At 42.6% G+C, this 22,308-nt stretch overlaps 2 protein-coding genes across 7 annotated transcripts in view; one reads left to right on the top strand and one right to left on the bottom strand.

Moving 5' to 3' along the window:
• LOC135220833 (uncharacterized) overlaps window positions 1-22,139 on the bottom strand; it is a 115,814-nt gene extending 93,675 nt beyond the window's left edge. For all 6 annotated transcript variants that reach the window (XM_064258385.1, XM_064258384.1, XM_064258382.1 and 3 more), the window contains exon 1: window positions 21,794-22,139. The gene's annotated coding sequence lies outside the window, so the exon portion shown is untranslated. The remainder of the gene's footprint in view (window positions 1-21,793) is intronic.
• Window positions 1-22,308, top strand: part of LOC135220831 (beta-hexosaminidase subunit alpha-like) — a 35,626-nt gene that overhangs the window by 8,630 nt on the left and 4,688 nt on the right. Inside the window, exons 8-9 of the mRNA XM_064258380.1 lie at window positions 16,932-16,986; window positions 18,299-18,448. Of these exons, the coding sequence (XP_064114450.1) occupies window positions 16,932-16,986; window positions 18,299-18,448 (205 nt within the window). The remainder of the gene's footprint in view (window positions 1-16,931; window positions 16,987-18,298; window positions 18,449-22,308) is intronic.

Genomic DNA, 22,308 nt, shown 5'->3' with positions numbered 1-22,308 from the left:
GGAGGTGTATTTAGGTTTAGCTGGTGGTGTTGCAGGTGGTGTGCTTAGTTTTAGCAGGTGGTGTTGCGTTTAGGTGTTGTGTTCTTTAGTTTAAGCAGGTGTGTTGGTTTACGGCTTAGTGTGTTTAGGTTTAGCAGGTTGGTGTGCAGGTTTGTGGTGTTCTAGGTAGCAGGTGGTGTGGTTTTAAGGTTAGCAGGTGTGGTTTGCAGGTGGTGTAGGTTTACAGGTTTATGTTGCACAGGTTTGGTGGTGTTTGTTTACAGGTTTATTTGGTTGCAGTGGTTTGGTTTGGTAGGGTTTGCATTTGGTGTTGCGGTGGTGTGTTTAGGTTAGCAGGTGGTGTCAGGTTTGGTGGTGTTTTAGGTTTAGCAGGGTGGTGTTGCAGTGGTGGTGTCTTTTAGGTTTAGCTGGTGGTGTTGTTTGCAGTAGTTTGGTGGTACCGGTTTAGCATGGTGTGGCGGTGGTGTGTCTAGGTTAAGCAGGTGGTGTGTTTAGGTTTAGCAGGTGGTGTTGCAGGTGGTGTGTTTAGTTGTGGTGTGTTTAGGTTTAGCAGGTGATGTTGCAGGTGGTGTGTTTAGGTTTAGCAGGTGGTGTTGCAGGTGGTGTGTTTAGGTTTAGCAGGTGGTGTTGCAGGTGGTGTGTTTAGGTTTAGCAGGTGGTTGTGTTTAGGTTTTTAGTCAGAGGTGGTGTTGCAGGTGGTGTTGTTTAGGTTTAGCAGTGGGTGTGTTTAGGTTTAGCATGTGGTGTTGCAAGTGGTGTGTTTAGTTTAAGCCGGTGGTGGTTTAGGTTTAGTGATGTGGTGTTGCAGGTGTGTGGTTTAGTTTGCAGTTGTGTTTGCAGGTGGTGTGTTTAGGTTTTAGTAGGTGGTGTTGCAGGTGGTGTGTTTAGGTTTAGCAGGTGGTGTTGCAGGTGGTGTGTTTAGGTTTAGCAGGTGGTGTTGCAGGTGGTGTGTTTAGGTTTAGTAGGTGGTGTTGCAGGTGGTGTGTTTAGGTTTAGTAGGTGGTGTTGCAGGTGGTGTGTTTAGTTTTAGTAGGTGGTGTTGCAGTTTGGTGAGTTTAGGTTTAAGGTTTAGTGTGTTGCAGGTGTGATTTTAGGTTTAGAGTGGTGTTGCAGGTGGTGTGTTTAAGTTTTTATAGGTGGTGGTTGCAGGGGTGTGAGTTTTAGGTTTAGCAGGTGTGTTGCAGTGGTGTGGGGTTTTAGGTTTTTAGCAGGTTGGTGTGTTTAGGTTTTAGTTGATGGTGGTGTTGCAGGTTTAGGTGTGTTTTAGGTTTTACAGGTGGTGTGGTTAAGGTTTTAGGTAGGTGGTGTTGCGTGGTGTGTTAGGTTTTAGCAGGTGGTGGTTTGCAGGTGGTGTGTTTAGTTTATAGGTTGTGTTGCAGGTGGTGTGTTTAGTTTTTAAGTTAGGTGGTTGTTGCAGGTGGTTGAGGTTTAGGTTTAGCACGTGGTGGTTGCAGGTGTGTGTTTAGGTTTAGCATGGTGGTTTGTTTTTAGGTTTAGTATGGTTGGTGTTTGCAGGTGGTGTGTTTAGGTTTAGCAGGTGGTGTTTGCAGGTGGTGTGGTTTTAGGTGTTTAGCAGGTGGTGGTGTGTTTAAGGGTTTAGTAGGTGGTGTTTTGCAAGGTGGTGGTGTTTTAGGTTTAGGTTTAGGTGGTGTTTGGCAGGTGGTGTGGTTTTAGGTTTAGCAGTGGTAGGTGTTTTAGGTTTAGTATGTGGTGCAGGTGGTGTTTTTAGGCTTGTAGGTGGTGTGTTGCAGGTGGTGGTGGTGGGTTAGGTTTTAGTAGGTGGTGTTTGCAGGTGGTTGGTGAGTTTTAGGTGTTAGTAAGGTTGGTGTTGCAGTGGTGAGGTTTTTAGGTTTCGTAGGTGGTGTTGCAGGTGCGGTTGTTTAGGTTTTTAGCAGGTGGTGTGCAGGTGGTGAGTTTAGTTTAGGCAGGTGGTGTGCAGGTGGTGAGTTTAGGTTTGTATTAGTTGGTGTGCAGGTTTTGGTGTGTTTAGTTTTAGTAGGTGGTGTTGCAGGTGGGAGTTTAGGTTTAGCAGGGTGTTGCAGGTGGTGTGTTTAGGTTTTAAGCAGTGGTTGTTCTAGGTTAGTAGGTTGGTGTTGCAGGTGAGGTGTGTTTAGTTTAGAAGGTGGTGTTGAGGTGGTGTGTTCTAGGTTTACAGGTGGTAGTGATTAGATTTAGGAGGTGGTGTTTGCAGGTTAGGTGTGTTTAGGTTACGTAGGTGGTGTTGCAGGTGGTGTGTTAGTTTAGTAGGTGTGTTGCAGGTGGCGTGTTTAGTTAGTAGGTGGTGTGAGGTGGTGAGTTTTAGTTAGGTAGGTGGTGTTGCAGGTGTGTGTTTAGGTTTAGAGGTGATGTTGCAGTGGTGTGTTTAGGTTTAGCAGGTTGGTGTTGCAGGTGGTGTGTTTAGGTTTAGCAAGGTGTGTTGCAGGTGGTGAGTTTAGGTTTAGCAGGTGGTGGTTTAGTTTAGCAGTGTGTGGTGTTGCAGGTGGTGAGTTTAGGTTTAGCAGGTGGTGTTGCAGGGGGTGTTGTAGTAGTGTTTAGGTTTAGCAGGTGTTGTTTAGGTTAGAGGTGTGTTTTGCAGGTGGTTGTGTTAGTTTAGTAGGTGGGGTTGCAGTGTTGTGTTTAGGTTTAGTAGGTGGGTTGAAGTGGTGTTGTTTAGGTTAGTAGGTGGGGGTTGCAGGTGGTGAGTTAGGTTTAGAGGTGGTGTTGCAGTGGTGTGTGTAGTTTAGCAGGTGATGTTGAAGGTGTGTGTTTAGGTTTAGCGGTGGTGTTGCAGGTGTGTGTTAGGTTTAGCAGGTAGGTGTTGCGGTGGTGTGTTTAGGTTTAGTAGGTGGGTTTGCAGGTGGTGTTTTGTTTTAGGTTTAGTAGGTGGGTTGTTGCAGGTGGTGAGTTTAGGTTTAGTAGGTGGTGGTTTTTGCCAGGTGGTGAGTTTATTTAGGTTTAGGTGGTGTTGGCAGGTGGTGTGTTTAGGTTTAGCAAGGTGGTGTTTGCAGGTGGTTGGTTTTGGTTTAGGTTTAAGCAGTTGGTTTGGTTTGAGGTGGTTGAGGTTTTAGGTTTAGCAGGGTGTGGTTTTAGTTTTAGAAGGTGGTGTTTGCAGGTGGTGAGTTTAGGTTTGCAGGTGGTGTTTGCAGGTGGTTGTGTTTTAGGTTTAAGCCGGTGTTTTTTGTTTAGGTTTTAGTAGGTTGGTGTTTGCAGGGTGGTGTGTTTTAGTTTAGCAGGTTGGTGTGTTTTAGTTTAGCAGGTGGTGTTTTTAGGTTTAGAGGTGGTGTTGCAGGTGGCGAGTTTTAGGTTTAGCAGTTGGTGTGGTTTAGTTTTAGCAAGTGGTGTTGGCAGGTGGTGAGTTTAGGTTTTAGCAGGTGGTTTGTTTAGGTTTTAGGTAGTGGTGTTGCAGGTGTGTGTTTAGTTTTTAGCAGGTGGTGTTGCATGTGGTGTGTTTAGGTTTTAGCAGTGGTGTGTTTTAGGTTAGTAGTGGTGTTGGCAGGTGGTGTGTTTATGTAGGTGGTGTTGCAGGTGGTGTGTTTAGGTTAGGTCAGGTGATGTTCAGGTGGGTGTTTTAATGATTGTAGTGTGTTGCAGGTGGTGGTGTTTTAGGTTTAGAGCAGGTTAGGTTGCAGATGGTGTGTTTTAGTTTAGCATGGTGTTTTGCAGGTGGGGGTGTCTTTTAGGTTTAGCAGGTGGTGTTGCAGGTGGTGTGGTTTAGGTTACATGTGTGTTTTAGTTTAGCAGGTGGTGTTCAGGTGTGTTAGGTTAGTTTCAGTTGGTGTGTTTAGGTTTAGCAGGTGGTGTTGCAGGTGGTGTGTTTAGGTTTAGCAGGTGGTGTTGCAGGTGGTGTGTTTAGGTTTAGCAGGTGGTGTTTCGAGGTGTGTGTGGTTAGCAGGTGGAGTGCAGGTGGTGTGAGGTTTAGCAGGTGTGTTGCAGGTGGTGTGTTTAGGTTTAGCATGTTGAGGTGGTGTGTTTAGGTTTAGCAGGTGGTGTGTTTAGGTTTAGCAGGTGGTGTTGCAGGTGGTGTGTTTAGGTTTAGCAGGTGTGTTGCAGGTGGTGTGTTTAGGTTTAGCAGGTGGTGTTGCAGGTGGTGTGTTTAGGTTTAGCAGGTGGTGTGTTTAGGTTTAGCAGGTGGTGTGTTTAGGTTTAGCAGGTGGTGTTGCAGGTGGTGTGTTTAGGGGAGAGAGGTAGGTGTGCATGGTGGTGTGTTTAGTTTAGCAGGTGTTGCAAGGTTGGTTGTGTTTACAGGTTTATTGCAGTGTGTTTGCAGATGGTGTGTCTAGGTTTAGCAGGTGGTGTTGCAGGGTGGTGTGTTTAGGTTTTAGCAGGTGTGGTTGAGGTGTGTTTAGGTTTAGCGGTGGTCTGTTTATGCAAGGTGGTGTGTTTAGGTTTAGCAGGTGGTGTTGCAGGTGGTGTTGCAGGTGGTGTGTTTAGGTTTAGCAGGTGGTGTTGCAGGTGGTGTGTTTAGGTTTAGCAGGTGGTGTTGCAGGTGTGTGGTTTAGTTTAGCAGGTGGTGTTGCAGGTGGTGTGTTTAGGTTTAGCAGGTGGTGTTGCTTTAGTAGCAGGTGGGTGCAGGTGTGTGTTTAGGTTTAGTTGTGTAGGTTTAGCATGGTGGTGGTGTTTAGGTTTAGAGGTGGTGTTGCAGTGGTGTGTTTAGTAGCAGGTGGTGCAGGTGGTTGAGGTTTTGGGTCTAGGTTGCAGGTGTGTTGTTTAGTTTAGAGGGTGGTGGTGACTAGGTTTAGCAGGTGGTGTTGCAGGTGGTGTGTTTAGGTTTAGCAGTTGTGTTGCAGGTGGTGTGTTTAGGTTTAGCAGGTGATGTTGCAGGTGGTGTGTTTAGTAGGTTTAGGTGTGTTTAGGCTTAGCAGGTGATGTTGCAGGTCGAGTGTTTAGGATTAGTAGGTGGTGTTTGCAGGTGGTGGTGGTTTAGGTTTAGCAGGTTGATGGTTGCAGGTGGAAGTGTTTTAGTATTTTAGTAGGGGTGGTTGCAGCAGGGTGTGTGTTTAGGTTTTAGCAGGTGGATTGATGTTTGCAGGCGGTGGTTTTGTTTAGCAGGTTTGATTTTGCAGGTGGAGTGTTTAGCAGGTAGGTCAGGTTGCAGGTGGAGTGTTTTAGGATTTTAGTAGGTGGTGTTTGCAGGTGGTGTGGGGGTTTAGGTTTAGGCAGGTTTGATGTTTCAGGTGGAGTGTTTTATTTTTAAGTATGGTGGTGTTTGCAGGTGGTGTTTTTTAAGGCTTTAGCGGTGGTGTTGGCAGGTGGTGTGTTTAGGTATTAGCAGGTATGTTGCAGGTGGATGTTTAGTTTTTAGGTTTAGGTGTGTTGCAGTGGAGGTGGTTTAGGTTTAGCAGGTGAGGTTGAAGGGGTGGGGTTTAGGTTTTAGCTGGGGTTTGCAGGTGGTGTGGTTTAGGTTTAGCAGGTGGCTTGTTGCAGGTTGGTTGTGTTTAGGTTTAGCAGGTGGGTGCAGTGGTGTGGTTTAGGGTTAGCAGTGGTGGTTTTAGGTTTAGCATGTGGTGTTGCAGGTGTGTGTTTAGGTTTAGCAGGGTGGTGTGTTTAGGTTAGCAGGGTTTTGTCTTGCAGGTGTGGTGGTTCGGTTTAGCAGTTGGTTTTGCAGGTTGTTTGAGGTTTTTAGGTTTAACAGGTGATGTTTGCAGGTGGAGTGTTTAGTTTTTTAGTACTCGGTGGGTTGCAGGTGGTGTTGTTTAAGTTTAGCAGGTTGATGTTTGCAGGTGGTGTGTTTAGGTTTAGCAGGTGATGTTGAAGGTTGGAGTGTTTAGTTTTTAGTAGGTGGTGTGCAAGTGGTCTGTGTTTTAGGATTTAGGCAGGTAGGTGTTTGCAGGGGTGGGTGTTTTTAGGTTTAGCAGTGGGATTATTGCAGTGTGGTTGGGTTTTTTAGGTTTGAGCCAGGTGATGTTGAAGTTGTTGGGTGTTATTATGTTTAGCAGGTTGGTGTTGCAGGTGGTTGGTGTTTAGGTTTAGCAAATTGGTGTTGCAGGTGGTAGTGTTTAGGTTTAGAGCAGGTGGTGTTGCAGGTGGTGGGTGTTTAGGTTGTTAAGCAGTGTGGTGGTTATGGTTTAGCAGGTGGTGTTGCAGGTGTTGTGGTTTAGGTTTAGGCAGGTGGGTTGTTCATGGTGGGGTGTGTTTAGGTTTTTTAGCAGGTGTGTGTTTAGTTTAGCGGTGGTGTTGCAGGTGGTGGTGTTTGGTTTTTAGTTGGTGGTTTTGAGCAGGTGGTGTGTTTAGGTTTTAGCAGGTGTGGTGGTTTAGTTTTTCGCAGGTGGAGGTTGCCGGTGGTGTGTTTGAAGTTTGCAGGTTGGTGGTTTGCAGGTTGAGGGGGTGTTTAAGGATTTTAAGCAGGTGGTGTGTTTAGGTTTTAGCAGGTGGTGGTTGGCAGGCGGGTGGACAGGGTTTAGGTAGGTGGTGTGTTTAGGTTTAGCAGTGGTGGGTTGCCTGAGTGGTGGTGGTTTAGGTTAAGCAGGTGGTGTTTTAGGTTTAGGCAGGTTGAGTTGCAGGTTGGTTGTGTTTTAGGGTTTAGTAGGTGGTGTTTTAGGTTTAGGACAGTGGTGTTGTTTTCAGGTGTGTTTTTAGGTTTAGTTTTCAGGTTTTTTTTTTTTTGGTTGTTTTTTTTTTTTTGTTTAGGTTTTAGCATTTGATTGTGCAGGTGGTTGTCTTAGGTTTATCAGGTGGTTGGGTTGCAGGTGGTGTGTTTAGGTTTAGGCAGGTGGAAGGTTGGGCAGTGGTGTGTTTTAGGTTTAGCAGGTGGTGGTGTTTAAGTTTAGCAGGTGGTGGTTGCAGGTGGTTGTTAGGTTTTAGAGCAGTGGGGTTGGCAGGGTGGTCTGTTTATTTTTAGTTTATGGTTAATGCGGTGGTGTTTTAGGTTTAGGCAGGTGTTTGCAGGTGGTTGGTGTTTAGGTTTGCAGGTTTGATGTTGAAGGTGGTGTGTTTAGGTTTTTAGCAGGTGGTGTTGGCAGGTGGTGGTTAGTTTTAGCAGGGGTTTGAGCAGGTGTGTGTTTAGGTTTTAGCAGGTGGTGTTGCGGGTGGTGTGTTTTAAGGTTTAGCAGGTGGTGTCTTTTAGGTTTAGCAGGTGGTGGGTTTGCAGGTGGTTGGGGTTTTAGGTTTAGCAAGGTGGTGTTTGCCAGGTGGTGGTGGTTTAGGGGTTTTAGCAAGGTTTGAGTTGCAGGTGGTGTGTTTAGGTTTAAGCAGGTGGTGTTGCAGGTGGGTGTGTTTAGTTTTAGTTTGGTGGTGTTTGCAGGTGGGTGTGGTTTAGTTTTAAGGCAGGTGGATTGCAGGTGGTTGTGTTTAGGTTTTGCAGGGGGTGGTGTTTGCAGGTTGTGTGTTTAGGATAGTAGTGGTGTGGTTTTTTAGGTTTGCAGTGGTGTTGCAGGTTGGTGGTGGTTTTAGGTTTTAGTTTAGGTGGGGTGTTTTAGGTTTACAGTTGTGTTTGGCAGGTTGGTGTGTTTAGGTTTAGTAGGTGGTGTGTTTAGGTTTAGCAGGTGGTGGTTTCAGTTTGGTGTGTTTAGGTTTAGCAGTGGTGGTGTTTAGGTTTAGCAAGGTGGTGGTTGCCAGGTGGTGTGTTTAGGTTTTAGGCAGGTGTGTGTTTAGGTTTAGCAGGTTGGTGTTTTGCAGGTTTGGTGTGTTTTAGGTTTAGTAAGGTGGTGGGTGGTTTGGTTTAGCAGTGGTGGTTTGCAGGTGGTTGGTGTTTTAGTTTAGCAGGTGGTGGGTTTAGGTTAGCAGGTGGTGTTGGCAGGTTAGCGTGTGTTTAAGGTTTTAGAGCAGGGTGTGTGTTTAGGTTTAGCAGGTGGTGTTGCAGGTGGTGTGTTTATGTTTAGCCAGGTGGGTGTTGCAGGTGGTTGTGTTTTTAGTTTTAGAGCAGGTGGTTGGTTTTTAGGTTTAGCAAGGTGGTGGGTGTTTTAGGTTTTAAGCAGGTGGGGTGTTGCAGGTGGTGGGGTTTGTTTAGGTTTAGCAGGTGGTGTGTTTAGGTTTTAGCAGGTGGTGGGTTGCAGGGGTGGTGGTTTAGGTTTTGCAGGTGGTGTTGCAGGTGTGTGTTTAGTTTTTAGGGGGGGTAGGTGGTATTGCAGGTTGGTGTGTTTTTAGGCTTTTAGCAGGATGGTTGTATTGCGGAGGTGGTGGTTATGTTTAGGCAGGTTGATGTTTGCAGGTGGTGTGTTTAGGTTTAGCATGGTGGATGTTTGCAGGTGGAGTGGTTTAGGTTTTATAGGTGGTGTTGCAGGTGTTTTGTTTAGGTTTAGCAGGTGGTTTTGGTTTTGCAGGGTTGGTGTGTTTAGGTTTGTAGTGTGTTAGGTTTAGCCGGTGGTGTTTGCAGGTTGGTGTGTTTAGGTTTTAGTATGGGGTGTGTTTAGGTTTAAGCAGGTGGTTTGCAGGTTTGGTGGTGTTTTGTTTAGTAGGTGGTGTGTTTAGGTTTAGGCAGGTGTTGTGTTTTGCAGGTGGTGTGTTTAGGTTTAATTAGCAGGTGTGTGTTTAGGTTTGCAGGTTGGTTTTGCGGTTTGGTTTTGGTGTTTTAAGGTAGTTTTTAGGGTTTGGTGGTGGTTTTGTGTAGCAGTGGTGTTGCAGGTGGTGTGTTTAGGTTTAGCAGGTGGTGTGTTTAGGTTTAGCAGAGGTGGGTTTTGGGCAAGGTGGGTGTTTAGGTTTAGCAGGGGTGGTGTGGTGTTAGCAGGTGGTGTTGCAGGTGTGTGTTTAGGTTTAGCAGGTGGTGTTGCAGGTGGTGTGTTTAGGTTTAGCAGGTGGTGTTAGTTTAGCAAGGTGTGTTTAGTTTTAGCAGGTGGGTGTTGCAGGTGGTGTGTTTTGGTTAGCAGGTGGTGTGTTTAGGTTTTAGCAGCGGGGTGTTGAGTGGTGTGTTTAGGTTTAGCAGTGGTGTTGCAGGTGGTGTGTTTTAGTTTTTTAGTAGGTGTAATTGCAGGTTGTGTGTTTAGGATTAGTAGTGGTGTTGCAGGTGGTGTGTTTAGTTTAGCAGGTGATGTTGCAGGTGGTTGTGTTTTAGGCAGAGTGGATGTTTGCAGGTGGAGTGTTTTAGTTTTAGTATGTGTTGCAGGTGGTGTGTTTAGGTTTAGCAGGTGATGTTGCAGGTGGTGTGTTTAGGTTTAGCAGGTGGTGTTGCAGGTGGTGTGTTTAGGTTTAGCAGGTGGTGTTGCAGGTGGTGTGTAGTTTAGCAGGTGAGTGCAGGTGTGTTTTAGGTTAGCTGGTGGTGTTGCGGTGGTGTGTTTAGGTTTAGCAGGTGTGTTGCAGGTGTGTGTTTAGGTTTGCAGGTTTATGTTGAAGTGGTGTGTTTAGTTTTTAGCTGTGGTGTTTGCAGGTGGTGTTTTAGGTTTAAGCAGGTGTGTTGCAGGTGGTGTGTTTTAGGTTTAGCAGTGTGTTGCGTTGGGTGTGTTTCGGTTTTAGCAGGTGTGTGTTTAGGGTTTAGCAGGTGGTGTTGCAGGTGGTGTGTTTAGGTTTAGCAGGTGGTGTTGCAGGTGGTGTGTTTAGTTTTAGTTGGTGGTGTTGCAGGTGGTGTGTTTAGGGTTTTAGCAGGTGGTGTGTTTAGTTTTAGCAGGTGGAGTTGCAGGTGGTGTGTTTAGGTTTTGCAGGTGGTGTTGCAGGTGGTGTGTTTTAGTTTTTGTTTTGTGGTGTTGCAGGTGGTGTGTTTAGGATTAGTAGGTGGTGTGTTTAGGTTTAGCAGGTGGTGTTTGCGGGTTTGGTTGTTGGTTTAGTAGTGGTGTGTTTAGGTTTAGCAGGTGGTGTTTGCGGGTTGGTTGTGTTTAGGTTTAGTAGGGTGGTGTTGCAGGTAAGTTTGTTTTGGGTTTAGCTTTGGATGGTGTTGCAGTGGTGATTTAGGTTTAGCAGGTGGTGTTCAGTATGTGTTTTGGGTTTGGGTTTTAGCAGGTGGTGTTGCAGGTGTAGTTTTGGTTTGGCAGTGGTGTTTGCAGGTGGTGTGTTTAGGTTTAGCAGGTGGTGTTGCTGGTGGTGTGTTTAGGTTTAGTGGAGTTTGTTTAGGTTTAGCATGTGATATGTTTAGGTTTAGTAGGTGGTGTGTTTAGGTTTAGTAGGTGGTGTTTTAGGTTTGCAGGTTGGTGTGTTTTAGGATTATTTAGGTGGGTGTGTTTAGTAGAGGTGATTGAGGTGTAGTTTAGGTTTAGCAGGTTGGTGTTGCAGGTGGTGTGTTTAGTTTAGCAGGGTGGTGTTGCTGGTGGGTGTTTGTTTAGGGGTTTGGAGGTTTGCCGGTTAATGTTTGGATATTTTAAGGTTTAGTAGGTGGTGTGTTTAGGTTTAGCAGGTGTGTGTTTAGGTTAAGCAGGTAGTATGATTAGGTTTAGCAGGTGTGTGTTTAGGTTAAGCAGGTAGTATGATTAGGTTTAGCAGGTGGTGTGATTAGGTTTAATGCAGGGGAAGTAGGGACAGTCACAGTTGGTGGTGTGTTTAGGTTTAGCAGGTGGTGTTGAAGGGGTGGGGAGTCTAGGTTTAGCAGGTGGGTTACAGGTGGTGAGTTTAGGTTTAGGCAGGTGGTGTTGCAGGTGGTGGATTTTAGTTTAGCAGGTTGGTGTGTTAAGTTTAGGTACCGGTGGGTTGCAGGGTGGTGTGTTTTAGGTTTAGCGGAGGTGGGTTGCAGTTGGTGAGTTTAGGTTAGCAGGTATTGTTGCAGGTGGTTTGTTGTTTTAAGGTTTAGCCAGGTGGTTGCAGGTTGTTTGTTTAGGTTTAGCAGGTGGTGTTGCAGGTGGTGAAGTTTTAGGTTTAATAATAGGGTGGTTGTTTGCAGGGGTTGGTTGTTGTTTAGGGGTTAGCAGGGGGTGCAGGTTTCTTGTGTTTGGTTTAGGCAGGAGGGGGTGGTTGCAGGTGGTGAGTTTAGGTTTTAGCAGGTGGTTTAGAAGGTGGTGAGGTTTAGGTTTAGGAGGTTGGTGAGTTTAGGTTTAGAGGGTGTTGCAGGTGGTTGGGTTTAGGGTTTAGCAGGTGTGCAGGTTGTGCGGTTTTAGTTTTAGTAGGGGGGTTGCAGGTGGGTGTTTAGTTTAGCAGGTGGTGTTGCAGTTGTTGTGTTTAGTTTTAGAGGTTGGTGTTAGCAGGTGGGTGTTTAGTTTTAGGTAGGTGGTGGTTGCATGTGGGGTGTTTAGTTTTAGTAGGTGGGTTGCAGTGGTTGGCGTTTTTAGTTTTAGTAGGAGGTGGTTTTTGCATGTGGGGGTGGTGTAGTTTTAGTGGTGGGTGTTGCATGGTGGTGTGTTTAGTTTAGTAGGTGGGCGTTGCAGGTGGGGAGTTTAGTTTTAGCAGGTGGTGTTGAGGTGGTGGAGTTTAGTTTTAGCAGGTTGGTGTTTGCAGGTGGTTGTGTTTAGTTTTAGAAGGGTGGTGTGCTGGTGAGTGGTGAGTTTGTTTGAGCAGGGGTGTGTTGTAGCGGTTGTGTTTAGTTTTAGTAGGTGGTGTTGCAGGTGGTGAGTTTAGTTTTAGTAGGTGGTGTTGCAGGTGGTGTGTTTAGTTTTAGTAGGTGGTGTTGCAGGTGGTGTGTTGTTTTAGTTTTAGGTAGGGGTGTTGTGTGGGTTGTGTTTAGTTTTTAGTAGGTGGTGTTTTGCATGTTTGGGGCTTTACCTTTTGTAGGTGGGTTGGAGTGGTGTGTTTTAGTTTAGTAGGTGGTGTTGGCAGGTGGTGGAGGTTTAGTTTTAGCAGGTGGTGGTGTGCAGGAGGGTGAGTTTAGTTTTAGCAGGTGGTGTTGCAGGTGGTGTGTTTAGTTTTAGTAGGTGGTGTTGCAGGTGGTGAGTTTAGTTTTAGTAGGTGGTGTTGCAGGTGGTGAGTTTAGTTTTAGCAGGTGGTGTTGCAGGTGGTGTGTTTAGTTTTAGCAGGTGGTGTTGCAGGTGGTGTGTTTAGTTTTAGTAGGTGGTGTTGCAGGGTGGGTTCTTGAGGAACTTTGAGTTTAGTTTAGGTTAGGTGGGTTGCAGGTGGTGTGGTTTAGGGTTTTAGGAGGTGGTGTTGCACGGTGGTTTAGTTAGGTTTTAGGTAGGGGGGTTGCAGGTGGTGTGTTTAGTTTTAGTAGGTGGTGTTGCAGGTGGTGAGTTTAGTTTTAGTAGGTGGTGTTGCAGGTGGTGTGTTTAGTTTTAGCAGGTGGTGTTGCAGGTGGTGAGTTTAGTTTTAGTAGGTGGTGTTGCATGGTTGGTGTTGTTTAGGTTTAGTAGGTGGTGTCGCAAGGTTGGCGTGTTTAGGTTTTAGTAGGGGGCAAATTTGTTGCCAGGTGGTGGTGTCTTAGTTTTAGTAGGTGGTTGGTTTGCAGGTGGTGTGTTTAAGTTTTAGTTAGGTGGTGTTGCAAGGTGGTGAGTTTAGTTTTAGTAGGTGGTGGGTTGCAGGTGGTGGTTTAGTTTTGAGTTTAGGTGGTGTCTTGCAGGTGGGTTTGTTTAGTTTTAGCTTTTAGGTCAGGTTTGGGGCAAGGTGGTGGTGGGTTTAGTTTTAGCAGGTGGGTTGGCAGGCGGGCGGTGAGTTTAGTTTTTAAGCAGGTGGTGTTTGCAGGTGGTTGAGTTTTAGTTTTAGTTAGGTGGTTGTTAGCAGGTGGGGTGAGTTTTAGTTTTAGCAGGTGGTGTTGCAGGTGGTGAGTTTAGTTTTAGCAGGTGGTGTTTTTAGTTTTAGTTTAGGTAAGGTGGGTTGCAGGTGGTGGGGAACCTTCAGTTCAGTTTTAGTAGGTGGTGTTTTGCAGGTGATGAGTTTAGTTTTAGCAGGGGTGGGTTGTTGCAGGTAGGTGTGTTGGCTGGCCCCGGTGTGTTAGTTTTAGTTTAAGGGTGGTTTTCAGAATAAGGGTGGTGTTTGCAGGTGGTGAGTTTAGTTTTTAGCAGGGTGGTGGCTTGCAGGTGGTGGTGGGGTTTAGTTTTAGTAGGTGGTTGTTGCCAGGTGGGTGTCTTTAGTTTAGTTTTAGGTGAGGGTGTTGCAGGTTGGTGTGGGTTTTAGTTTGAGTAAGGTGGTTTTGAGGCAGGTGGTGTGTTTAGGTTTTCGTAATGGTGGTGGTTGCAGGTGGTGGTATTTAGTTTTCAGTAGGTGGTGGTTGCAGGTGGGATGAGTTTAGTTTAGTAGGTGGTGTTGCTAGGCGGGATGGGTGTTTAGTTTTAGTTTAAGGGTTAGGTGGGTTGCAGGGGGTGGTGGTTTAGTTTAGTTTTAGTAGGTTGGTGGTGATTGCAGGTGGTGTGTTTTAGATTTGAGTAGGTGGTTGTTGCAGGTGGTGTGTTTTAGTTGTTTTAGCAGGGTGGTGTTGCAGGTGATGAGTTTTAGTTTTTAGCAGTGGGGTGTTGCAAGGTGGTTGTGGTTTTAGTTTTAGGTAGGTGGTGTTGCAGGTGGTGGTAGTTGTTTAGTTTTAGTAGGTGGTGGTTGGCATGGTCGGAGTTGGTTTAGTTTTAGTAGGTTGGTTGTTGCATGGCGGTGGAGCTTTCGAGTTTTAGCAGGAGGGTGGTTTGCAGGTGGTGAAGGTTTAGTTTTAGTAGGTGGTAATTGCAGAGTGAGGAGGTTAGTTTTAAGCAGGTGGTGTTGCAAGGTGGTGTGTTTAGTTTTAGTTTTTAGGTGGGTGGTTGCAGGTCGATGAGTTTAGTTTTAGTAGGTGGTGTTGCAGGTGGTGTGTTTAGTTTTAGTAGGTGGTGTTGCAGGTGGTGAGTTTAGTTTTAGTAGGTGGTGTTGCAGGTGGTGTGTTTAGTTTTAGTAGGTGGTGTTGCAGGTGGTGTGTTTAGTTTTAGATAGGGTTGGAGTTGAAGGTCGGTGAGTTTAGTTTTAGCAGGTGGCGTTGAGGCAGGGTGGGAGTTTAGTTTTAGTAGGTGGTGTTGCAGGTGGTGAGTTTAGTTTTAGCAGGTGGTGTTGCAGGTGGTGTGTTTAGTTTTAGTAGGTGGTGTTGCAGGTGGTGTGTTTAGTTTTAGTAGGGGTGAGTTGTTCAGGGTATCAGTGTTAGTTTTAGCAGGTGGCCCTGTGATTTAGTTTTAGTAGGTGGTGTTGCAGGTGGTGTGTTTAGTTTTAGTAGGTGGTGGTTGCAGGTGGTGTGTTTTAGTTTTAGCAGGTGGCGCTGGCGAGGTTGGTGTGTTTAGTTTTAGTAGGTGGTGGGTTGCAGGTGATGAGGGTTTAGTTTTAGCAGGTTGGTGTTGCAGGTGGTGGTGTGTTAGTTTTCAGCAGGTGGTGTTTGCACGTGGTGAGTTTCTTAGTTTATCTTTGTAGGTGGTGTTGGCCAAGGTGATGGAGTTTAGTTTTAGGGCAAAGCGGTGGTGTTGCACGTGGTGAGTTTAGTTGTTTAAGTAGGTGGTGGGTTGCAGGGTGGTTTCTTGTTAGTTTAGTTTTAACGAAGGTTGGTGGTTGGCCCAAGGGGGTGAGTTTAATTTTAGCAGGCGGTGGTGCAGGTGGTGGGACGTTTTAGTTTTAAGCAGGTGGTGTTGCAAGGTGGTGGTTGGTTTAGTTTTAGTAGGTGGTGTTGCTAGGTTGGTGTGTTTAGTTTTATTTTAGGTGGAGGGGGTTGCAGGGTTTGCAGGTGGGTGTTTAGTTTTAGTTTTGGCAGGTGGTGTTGCCAGGGTAGCAGTTGTTTTTTTTTTTAGGTTTAGCAGGTTGGAGGGTTGCAGGGTGGGTTAGGGTTTGAGGTTCTTTAGGCAAGGTAGGTGGTGGTTTAGGTTTTAGCAGGTGGTGTTGCAGGTTGGTGTGTTTAGTCTTTTTAGTTAGGTGGTTGGTTGCAGGGTGGTTTGGTGGTTGAGTTTGTTTTAGGTAAGGTGGTGGGTTGCAGGTGGTGAGTTTAGATTTAGTGGGGTTTGTTTAGGTTTAGCAGGTGATATGTTTAGGTTTACCAGGTGGTGTGTTTAGGTTTAGCAGGTAGTATGATTAGGTTTAGCAGGTGTGTGTTTAGGTTTAGCAGGTAGTATGATTAGGTTTAGCAGGTGTGTGTTTAGGTTTAGTGGGGTGTGTTTAGGTTTAGCAGGTGTTGTGTTTAGGTTTAGCAGGTGGTGTGTTTAGCTTTAACAGGTACTATGATTAGGTTTAGCAGGGTGTGTGTTTAGGTTTAGTGGAGGTGTGTTTAGTTTTAGCAGGTGGTGTGTTTAGGTTTGGTTGGGTGTGTTTAGGTTTAGCAGGTGGTGTGTATATGTTTAGCAGGGGTGTGTTTAGGTTTAGTGGGGGTGTATAGGTTTCACAGGTGGTGTGTTTAGGTTTAGCAGATAGAGTGATTAGGTTAAGAAGTGGTGTGATTAGGCTTAGTGGGGGTGTGTTTAGGTTTAGCAGGTGGTGTGTTTAGGTATAGTAGGGTGTGTTTAGGTTTAGCAGGTGGTGTGTTTAGGTTTAGCAGGTAGTTTGATTAGGTTTAGTGGGGGTTGTGTAGGTTCAGTGGGGGTGTGTTTAGGTTTAGCAGGTGGTGTCCTTAGGTTTAATGGGGTTGTTTTTAGGTTTAGCAGGTGGTGTGTTTAGATGTAGTGGGGGTGTGTTTAGATTGAGCAGTAATAACTGGAGTGGGATAAATGGGACAGTCCCTGCAGTGATACCTGATCAAATGGGACAGGCACCTCAATAATAAGTGGATAAATTGGACAGCCACCACTGTAATACCTGGATTAATGGGACAGCAACCACATTAATACCTGGATAAAAAAGGACACTCACTACAGTAATATATGGATAATGACTGTCAGTACAGAAATTACTGGGTTAAAATGACTGCCATCACAATAATACCTGGACAAATGAGACAGTCACCACAGTAATGCGTGGATAAATGAGACCATCACCACAGTAATATCTGGATACATTGGACAGTCACTGCAGTAATACCTGGCTAAGTAGGACAGTCAGCTAGTAATTTCTGGATAAAAGGGACAGTCAGCACAGCTATTCCTGGATAAAAAGGGACAGCCAGTACAAGGAGGTGCAGGAAAATTTATCTGTCTCTCCAAGTTTTCCTGGGTAGTGCCGGGTTAGTCAGCTATAGTCGATTCATTAAAGATAGATTCTTGTGCCTACGAGACGTTTGTTTGGCGGCCTCATTACATACTTAGATATACAAAATTCCCATTATGACTGCCAAACATTTTCAATCCAATATTAAATAGTATGTCTGGACATATCTGATAACGAAAAAAATAATAATAATCAGATGGATGCATCTGGCATCGTTAGCTCAGATCTAGACGGGCCGTGGGGAATTCAGTCCAACAAAGAAGTTGAACTCTGTGGACAGACTTTGCACTCTTCAACTCAGCCTAAGCTTTTAGTCAGGTTGTTTCTGAATATTGTTTCTAATTTTATCTTATGAATATATTTTCAAACGAAAGAGATATCAGAAACTTTTTTGAGTGATATATAATGATCTCAATGAAGTAATAAAATACAAAGAATTAAGAAAGACTGACTTCCTTTCAGGCTGAGTCAAGTATGGATGCAACATTTTCAGACATATTCTTCATTTTCTCTTTACATATTACACGCATCTAAAATCTGAAAGCACCAGCGTATTCAGGGTGATTTTATTGCTTAAAAACACAAGATTTTATTTTCTCTTGATCACATAAATTATGCAAAATCCGATGATAAATAAAATCAGGTACAAAGAATGAAATGTTTCTCTCTTCACTTTTACTCGTTGTAATTCCTTTGTGTTTTATCTTATTGATTTCAGGAAAAGATCATTTGGTTGTACATTTAATATCGAATCCTTTGGTATGACCAAAACTTTCCTTATCTTTTTCAAAACGTGAGAAAATTGAAGAAATATTAACATATTGCTAGTTTTCTCAGCTACAAACGAAAATATGACACACTGAGTGAGCGGCCTACCTCCTGGTACCAGCCAATCGGAGGCGGCCAAACAAACGTCTCGTAGGCGCAAGAATCTACCTTATGTGAATCGACTTTAGTAATATATGTGGATTAAATATAAGTAGAAAATAGTTATTCTCATACAAGTGATACACAAGATCCATTTGTCCTTTTCTTAGTCTGATACCTTACTGGGTATCATCAGGCTTATTCTTACTAATGTCAATCTTTTATTTGTCTCTTATTAGGTCACACGATGGCATGGGGTCTGGGACAACCAGGCCTCCTCACAACTTGTTACGAGTAAGTTTCTAGTTTTGAAATTTTCAAAATACCTGATCCACGTTTTACCTTATGGATGATACCACATGGATGAAGGATATTTTTTTAAAGTCTGCCTAACAACATTATATGATACTAGATATGTTTGTATTCTGCATATTTAAATTAAGCAGTGGATGATGTTCCTGGTGGTAAGTGGGACGTTGTAGGTCTTATCCTGGGTATAAAAATTAATTCCACCTGGTGTTAACACCCTGTTGAGCAACTCACTCTCAGTGGATTTGAATATAGAATTTAAGCCAAAGGCCAAGCACTGGGACCTATGAGGTCATTCAGCACTAAAACGGAAATTGACAGTAAAAGGCTTGAAAGGTGTAACAGGAGGAAAACCTCGAGGTTGTACAATTAGTCAATTGTTAGGAGGGGGTGTAAAGTAAAATGGAACAAAGAGAATATGAAAGGAGGTGCAGTAAAAGGAACAAAAGTGTTGTAGCTAGCGGCCGAAGGTACGTTGCAAAGAACCTTAATTTTATGATGCCTACGGTGCGATGACGGCACTACCCCCAGACGGAAACTTACTCTGAAGCAAAAGTTTTCGTTGAAAAAATATATAATTGTCGCACTTGCTACTGCTCAGTGGTGGAGCAATGGACTTGCATTTGCATGGTCCGTTGTTTGATCCAGGTCTACGACCGTCAGTTGAAAAGGGCAGAGGCTAGCAGACTCATTCTTTGAGATTTGCTGAGATCAGAACATTCTTCCTTTCTAGTGCCTTATAAACACAAACAAAAAACAAGTTGGGAAGGAGTAAGAGATAAATTTTTTATATATTTTCTGTATATTTATGTGTATGTGAGTTGATGTTTGTGGGTCTATGTAGGAATTAGTATGGCTTTATCTATCTATCTATCTATCTATATATATATATATATATATATATATATATATATATATATATATATATAGATATATATACTACATATATATTATGTATACATATCCATATTATATATACCAAATACTACATACATACATACATACATATGAATAACTTGATCACGAAGTATATAAACTTTCATTTTTCCTTCGTGGCAAAAATTATTTATATATATATATATATATATATATATATATATATATATATATATATATATCTATATATATATATATGTATATATATATATATATTTATATATATATATATATATATATATATAATATATATATATATATATATATATATATATATATATATATGTGAGAGAGAGAGAGAGAGAGAGTAGAATTTAATAACTCCCTTCTTCCTTCCCAAATCTGCCGCGTTCCTTTCCAGAGGCGGAAAGCCTGATGGCTCCTACGGCCCAATTGACCCGACAAAGGAAGAGAACTACGATTTCCTGAGGAGTCTCTTCACCGAGGTCACCGATCGTTTCCATGACCACTACATCCACCTCGGCGGGGACGAGGTAGACTTTAACTGCTGGTGAGTCCGTTTTCAACTGGTCATAAAAGGGAACGTAAATTTTCCCGTGAGATTATTTCACATCTTAAAACAAGTAAAAAAATGCCATCGATTTTTCTGCAAAGCGTATAAGCAAGGCCACCGAAACTATAAAACTATCTTTCGGTGGTCTCGGTATAATGCTGTACGAGCCGCGGCTCATGAGCTCTTTTAACAAATGCTCCGTCCGTCCGCATTTTTTCTGTCCGCCCTCATATCTTGAAAACTACTGAGGGTAGAGGGCTGCAAATTATGTTGATCATCCTCCCTCCAATCATCAAACATGCCAAGCTGTAGCCCCCTAGCCACAGTAATTTATATTTTATTTAAGATTAAATTTAGCAATGATCGTGCGTCTGGCAACACTGTAGGAAAGGCCACAACCATGCCTTGTCAAAAGGTTTCATGGGCCGCGGCTCATACAGTATTGCACGCAAAGAATACTCGATTGCTCCGAAGAAACTTTGACGCATATTTCACAGTTTTTCTATTTCCCATCATATAATTATTATAAGGATATGTTTTTCATTAGACAACGGTTAATTAATAATTTTACACACGCGCGCGCTGGACTATTGCTCTCTTGCATCACTGCTATACGTTAACGACTGGCTAAGTTAAGCACTAGACCAACCTATAGGCATTTTTAATGGCAATCAAGATGTATCATCACTATAAAGGCAGTTGCACATTCGTTTAATAACTGCATATTGTTTAGCATGTATGTTACTCAGGTATTTCCGGGAGCATTTTTCAGCGGAAGTTTTGAAGTCACATTTAGCAAAATACGATTTTTTTTTTCCGATTTTGTCAGTGTCTTCTAAAACCGACGACCGAAAAGGCTAGCAAAGTCTTTTCTTTGGAACGATACTTAGTCAGAAACATTAAGTCAAGAATATCGCTAGAAAGTAATTTTGACTTATTTGGAACAAAATTATTCTTGAACGAAGGGGAAAAATTCAAAATACCTACCGAATAAACAGGCATACGCCTAGAGTTTGCTAGGCCAATATTATTTTCCTTGTTTTGACATTCTTAAACGATTTTTTTTTTTTTTTTTTTTTTTTTTTTTTTTTTTTTTGCTTGGCATAATGATTGGATAACTTTTACCATAATGAAATTCAAAACTTGGTTGTACTTAAAATAAGGTTTAGATAAGGTATCATTTTACCAAAAGCGTATTCTGATGACAGATATAGCCTAGGCTACCATACGACATTACCCTGCTATTACCAGTCTAAGAGACATATCTTTTGATGAGAAACATAGCTTATACCAGCAGATACAAAAAAATCTATATTTGCTCTGAAGAGAAAAACAGATTTTTTTTCCAACGGTTCGTTTCACTAGGGCTGCCTAGGCCTACTAACCTACAAATATCCAATAATGGGCAAGATCTGTTACTTTATGTTATGTGGCATATATTTGACTAGCGATGTTACTATTTCAACACTGAAATCGCCACTGCACTTAACTGCCACAATAATTTGCCGAAAACATAAGGCATGTTAACAGAGACCACGTACAGTGATGCTCAAATCTCATGCGACATGACTCCATAGGATTTCGTTCAAAATTCACTAACTGGCAACTAGCATGCTCCATATTTATCTTTTATTTCAATGCGAAAACGCGAGTATCGCATACACTAAGGCCATAATATGTTTCATAAGAGTGAAATCTGTCATATATTTAAAAATTGTAAGAAAATGTCACGTGTAGCCAAATTTCAGAAAAACCCTTACGAAACATTTTCAAAACCTTCGTTCACTCATTGCTGAAGCATTTGACCAAAACGAAGTCGCCATCAAACCTCAGTTCAAATGTTAAATAAATAAAAAAAAAACAATACGAAAAAAATTGTCGTAACATTAATATGCTTCCAAAGCAAACATAAAATTTGAAATAGTCCTATTTGATTGCTTTTACCCTCAACGCTGGAAAAATGTAAATATGTATATACAAAAGTAGAATGCGCCTACCGATATCAACGTGTGAGGGGAGCATGTGTGACGTATCAGTGTCGGTGCAACAACAACCACCTGGTATATAAGTAGGTCTACAATGAATAGCGACCATTAAATTATCTTAAAAACATTTACTTTGTGTTAAAAGAATATTTAGATTTTCATACATAATTATTTGTTATCTTTCTTAAATATTTCAAAACTGATAGCATACTAGCAAATATTCGCCTATTTGTCAAAGCCAAGATATTATTCCTAGGCCTAGGTGGGTTAGATTTTCTTTACTTTACATTTAACATTCACATCTCTATATTAACAATTTCTGGCCAGAAAGCAAATGAGGTTATCTACACATTCTTGCACTTCAAGTTACCTTATGAAAGAATAAATTATACATCAAAAGCGAGCGGAAGGACTTTTAATTAAGGAAATAATATTGTAAACCAGTTGAAAAACAAGTGTTCCATATGCCTTGATATTAATACTTATGATATTTCGATTAATAGCCATCTTCTCCATATAACCAAAATCATCATCATCTTTTATTCCTCAAAGAACAGGTAATCTCTACAAATAAAAACATTAGTAAAGATACATCTCAGAAAGCTTAGATTATTTTTCTAGGCCTATAAATAATTTTGCAACATACAGGCAGCTTAAACACAGCCTGAAACTTCAACATTCAAAGAAAACTGGTTGTAATTCATATTCCTCAAAGAACAGGTGATCTCTACAAATAAATTCATTAGTAACTGATTACATCTCAGATGGCTTAGACTATTTTTTTAAACCTATAAAACATTTTCCAACATACAGGCAGCTTAAACGCAGCCGAAATCTTCAAAATTCAAATAAAACTTGTTTTAATTCATATTCCTACATTGAAATTGTTGTTATGACTGTTGAGCTTATTAGGTCTACTGTCATAATGCTGCAAACATGGTTATGTTGGACCAGTCCGAGGAGCATGTTAAGTGTGCTTTCATTGCTGGCACCGCTAACCTTATCACACCACACTTGAATGAGCACGTAAAGATGAAAAAAATTTAAAAAATCAATTAAAATCACACAAATTAAGAATTATACCAATGCATAAAAGGGATCATATCTATTTAACCATAAGGAAAATAAGGCTAGCTGTGAATTCGCAAACTTTTCGACATGAACGAGATTACAAATAAAAAAAGAAAAGAAAAAAATAGCACTACTTGGCAACATCACGTTGAGTCTGAGAATATGGACGATACAAAAAGAATCATGTCGCATGAGATTTGAGCCCCACTGTACCTATTGCTAACCAAACATTTACCTGAGTAGCACAAAATTAAGGGCTGATAAAAGTTCAGCATGATTTGCTTACCTTTGAAATGGTGTACCTTTTCTCTTGAAGAACTCCTGCGTCCATTTCTGCGATTATACGCAGCACAACATACAATATGAAGATAAATCGCAGGATAGATTAAGTGCCTACTCTTCAGAGGATACCCTAACGGCCATGTGCATGTGGCTGCGAACCAAACTATTTTTATAGGTAGTACTAAAGTGGATTTGATGTCTAGGCCAGTCCCTTACGACGCTCCTGATTGGCTGTCAATAAGCCAATCACAGGGCTGGAAACTCTATCGAGAGTTCACATGGGTAGGTTCTATGTTCCACTTCTCCTGAGGGATACGCCTTTTAGGAGAGGTGGAACACATCCTGCCTATGTAAACTCTCGAGAGAGACTGAGAGTTTCCAGCCCTGTGATTGGCTTATCAGCAGCCAATCAGGAGCGTCGTAAGGGACTGGCCTAGACATCAAATGTACGGTTGATGTGATTTATTTTCTTTTTTTTTTTTCATAGAATGCAGATAATATCTCCACTTATTAATGGAC

The sequence above is a fragment of the Macrobrachium nipponense genome, chromosome 2 (genome assembly GCF_015104395.2).
Source record: "Macrobrachium nipponense isolate FS-2020 chromosome 2, ASM1510439v2, whole genome shotgun sequence".
NCBI lineage: Eukaryota > Metazoa > Arthropoda > Malacostraca > Decapoda > Palaemonidae > Macrobrachium > Macrobrachium nipponense.
The sequence above is the reverse complement of the archived record's forward strand: the minus strand, read 5'-3'. Positions and strand labels throughout refer to the sequence as shown.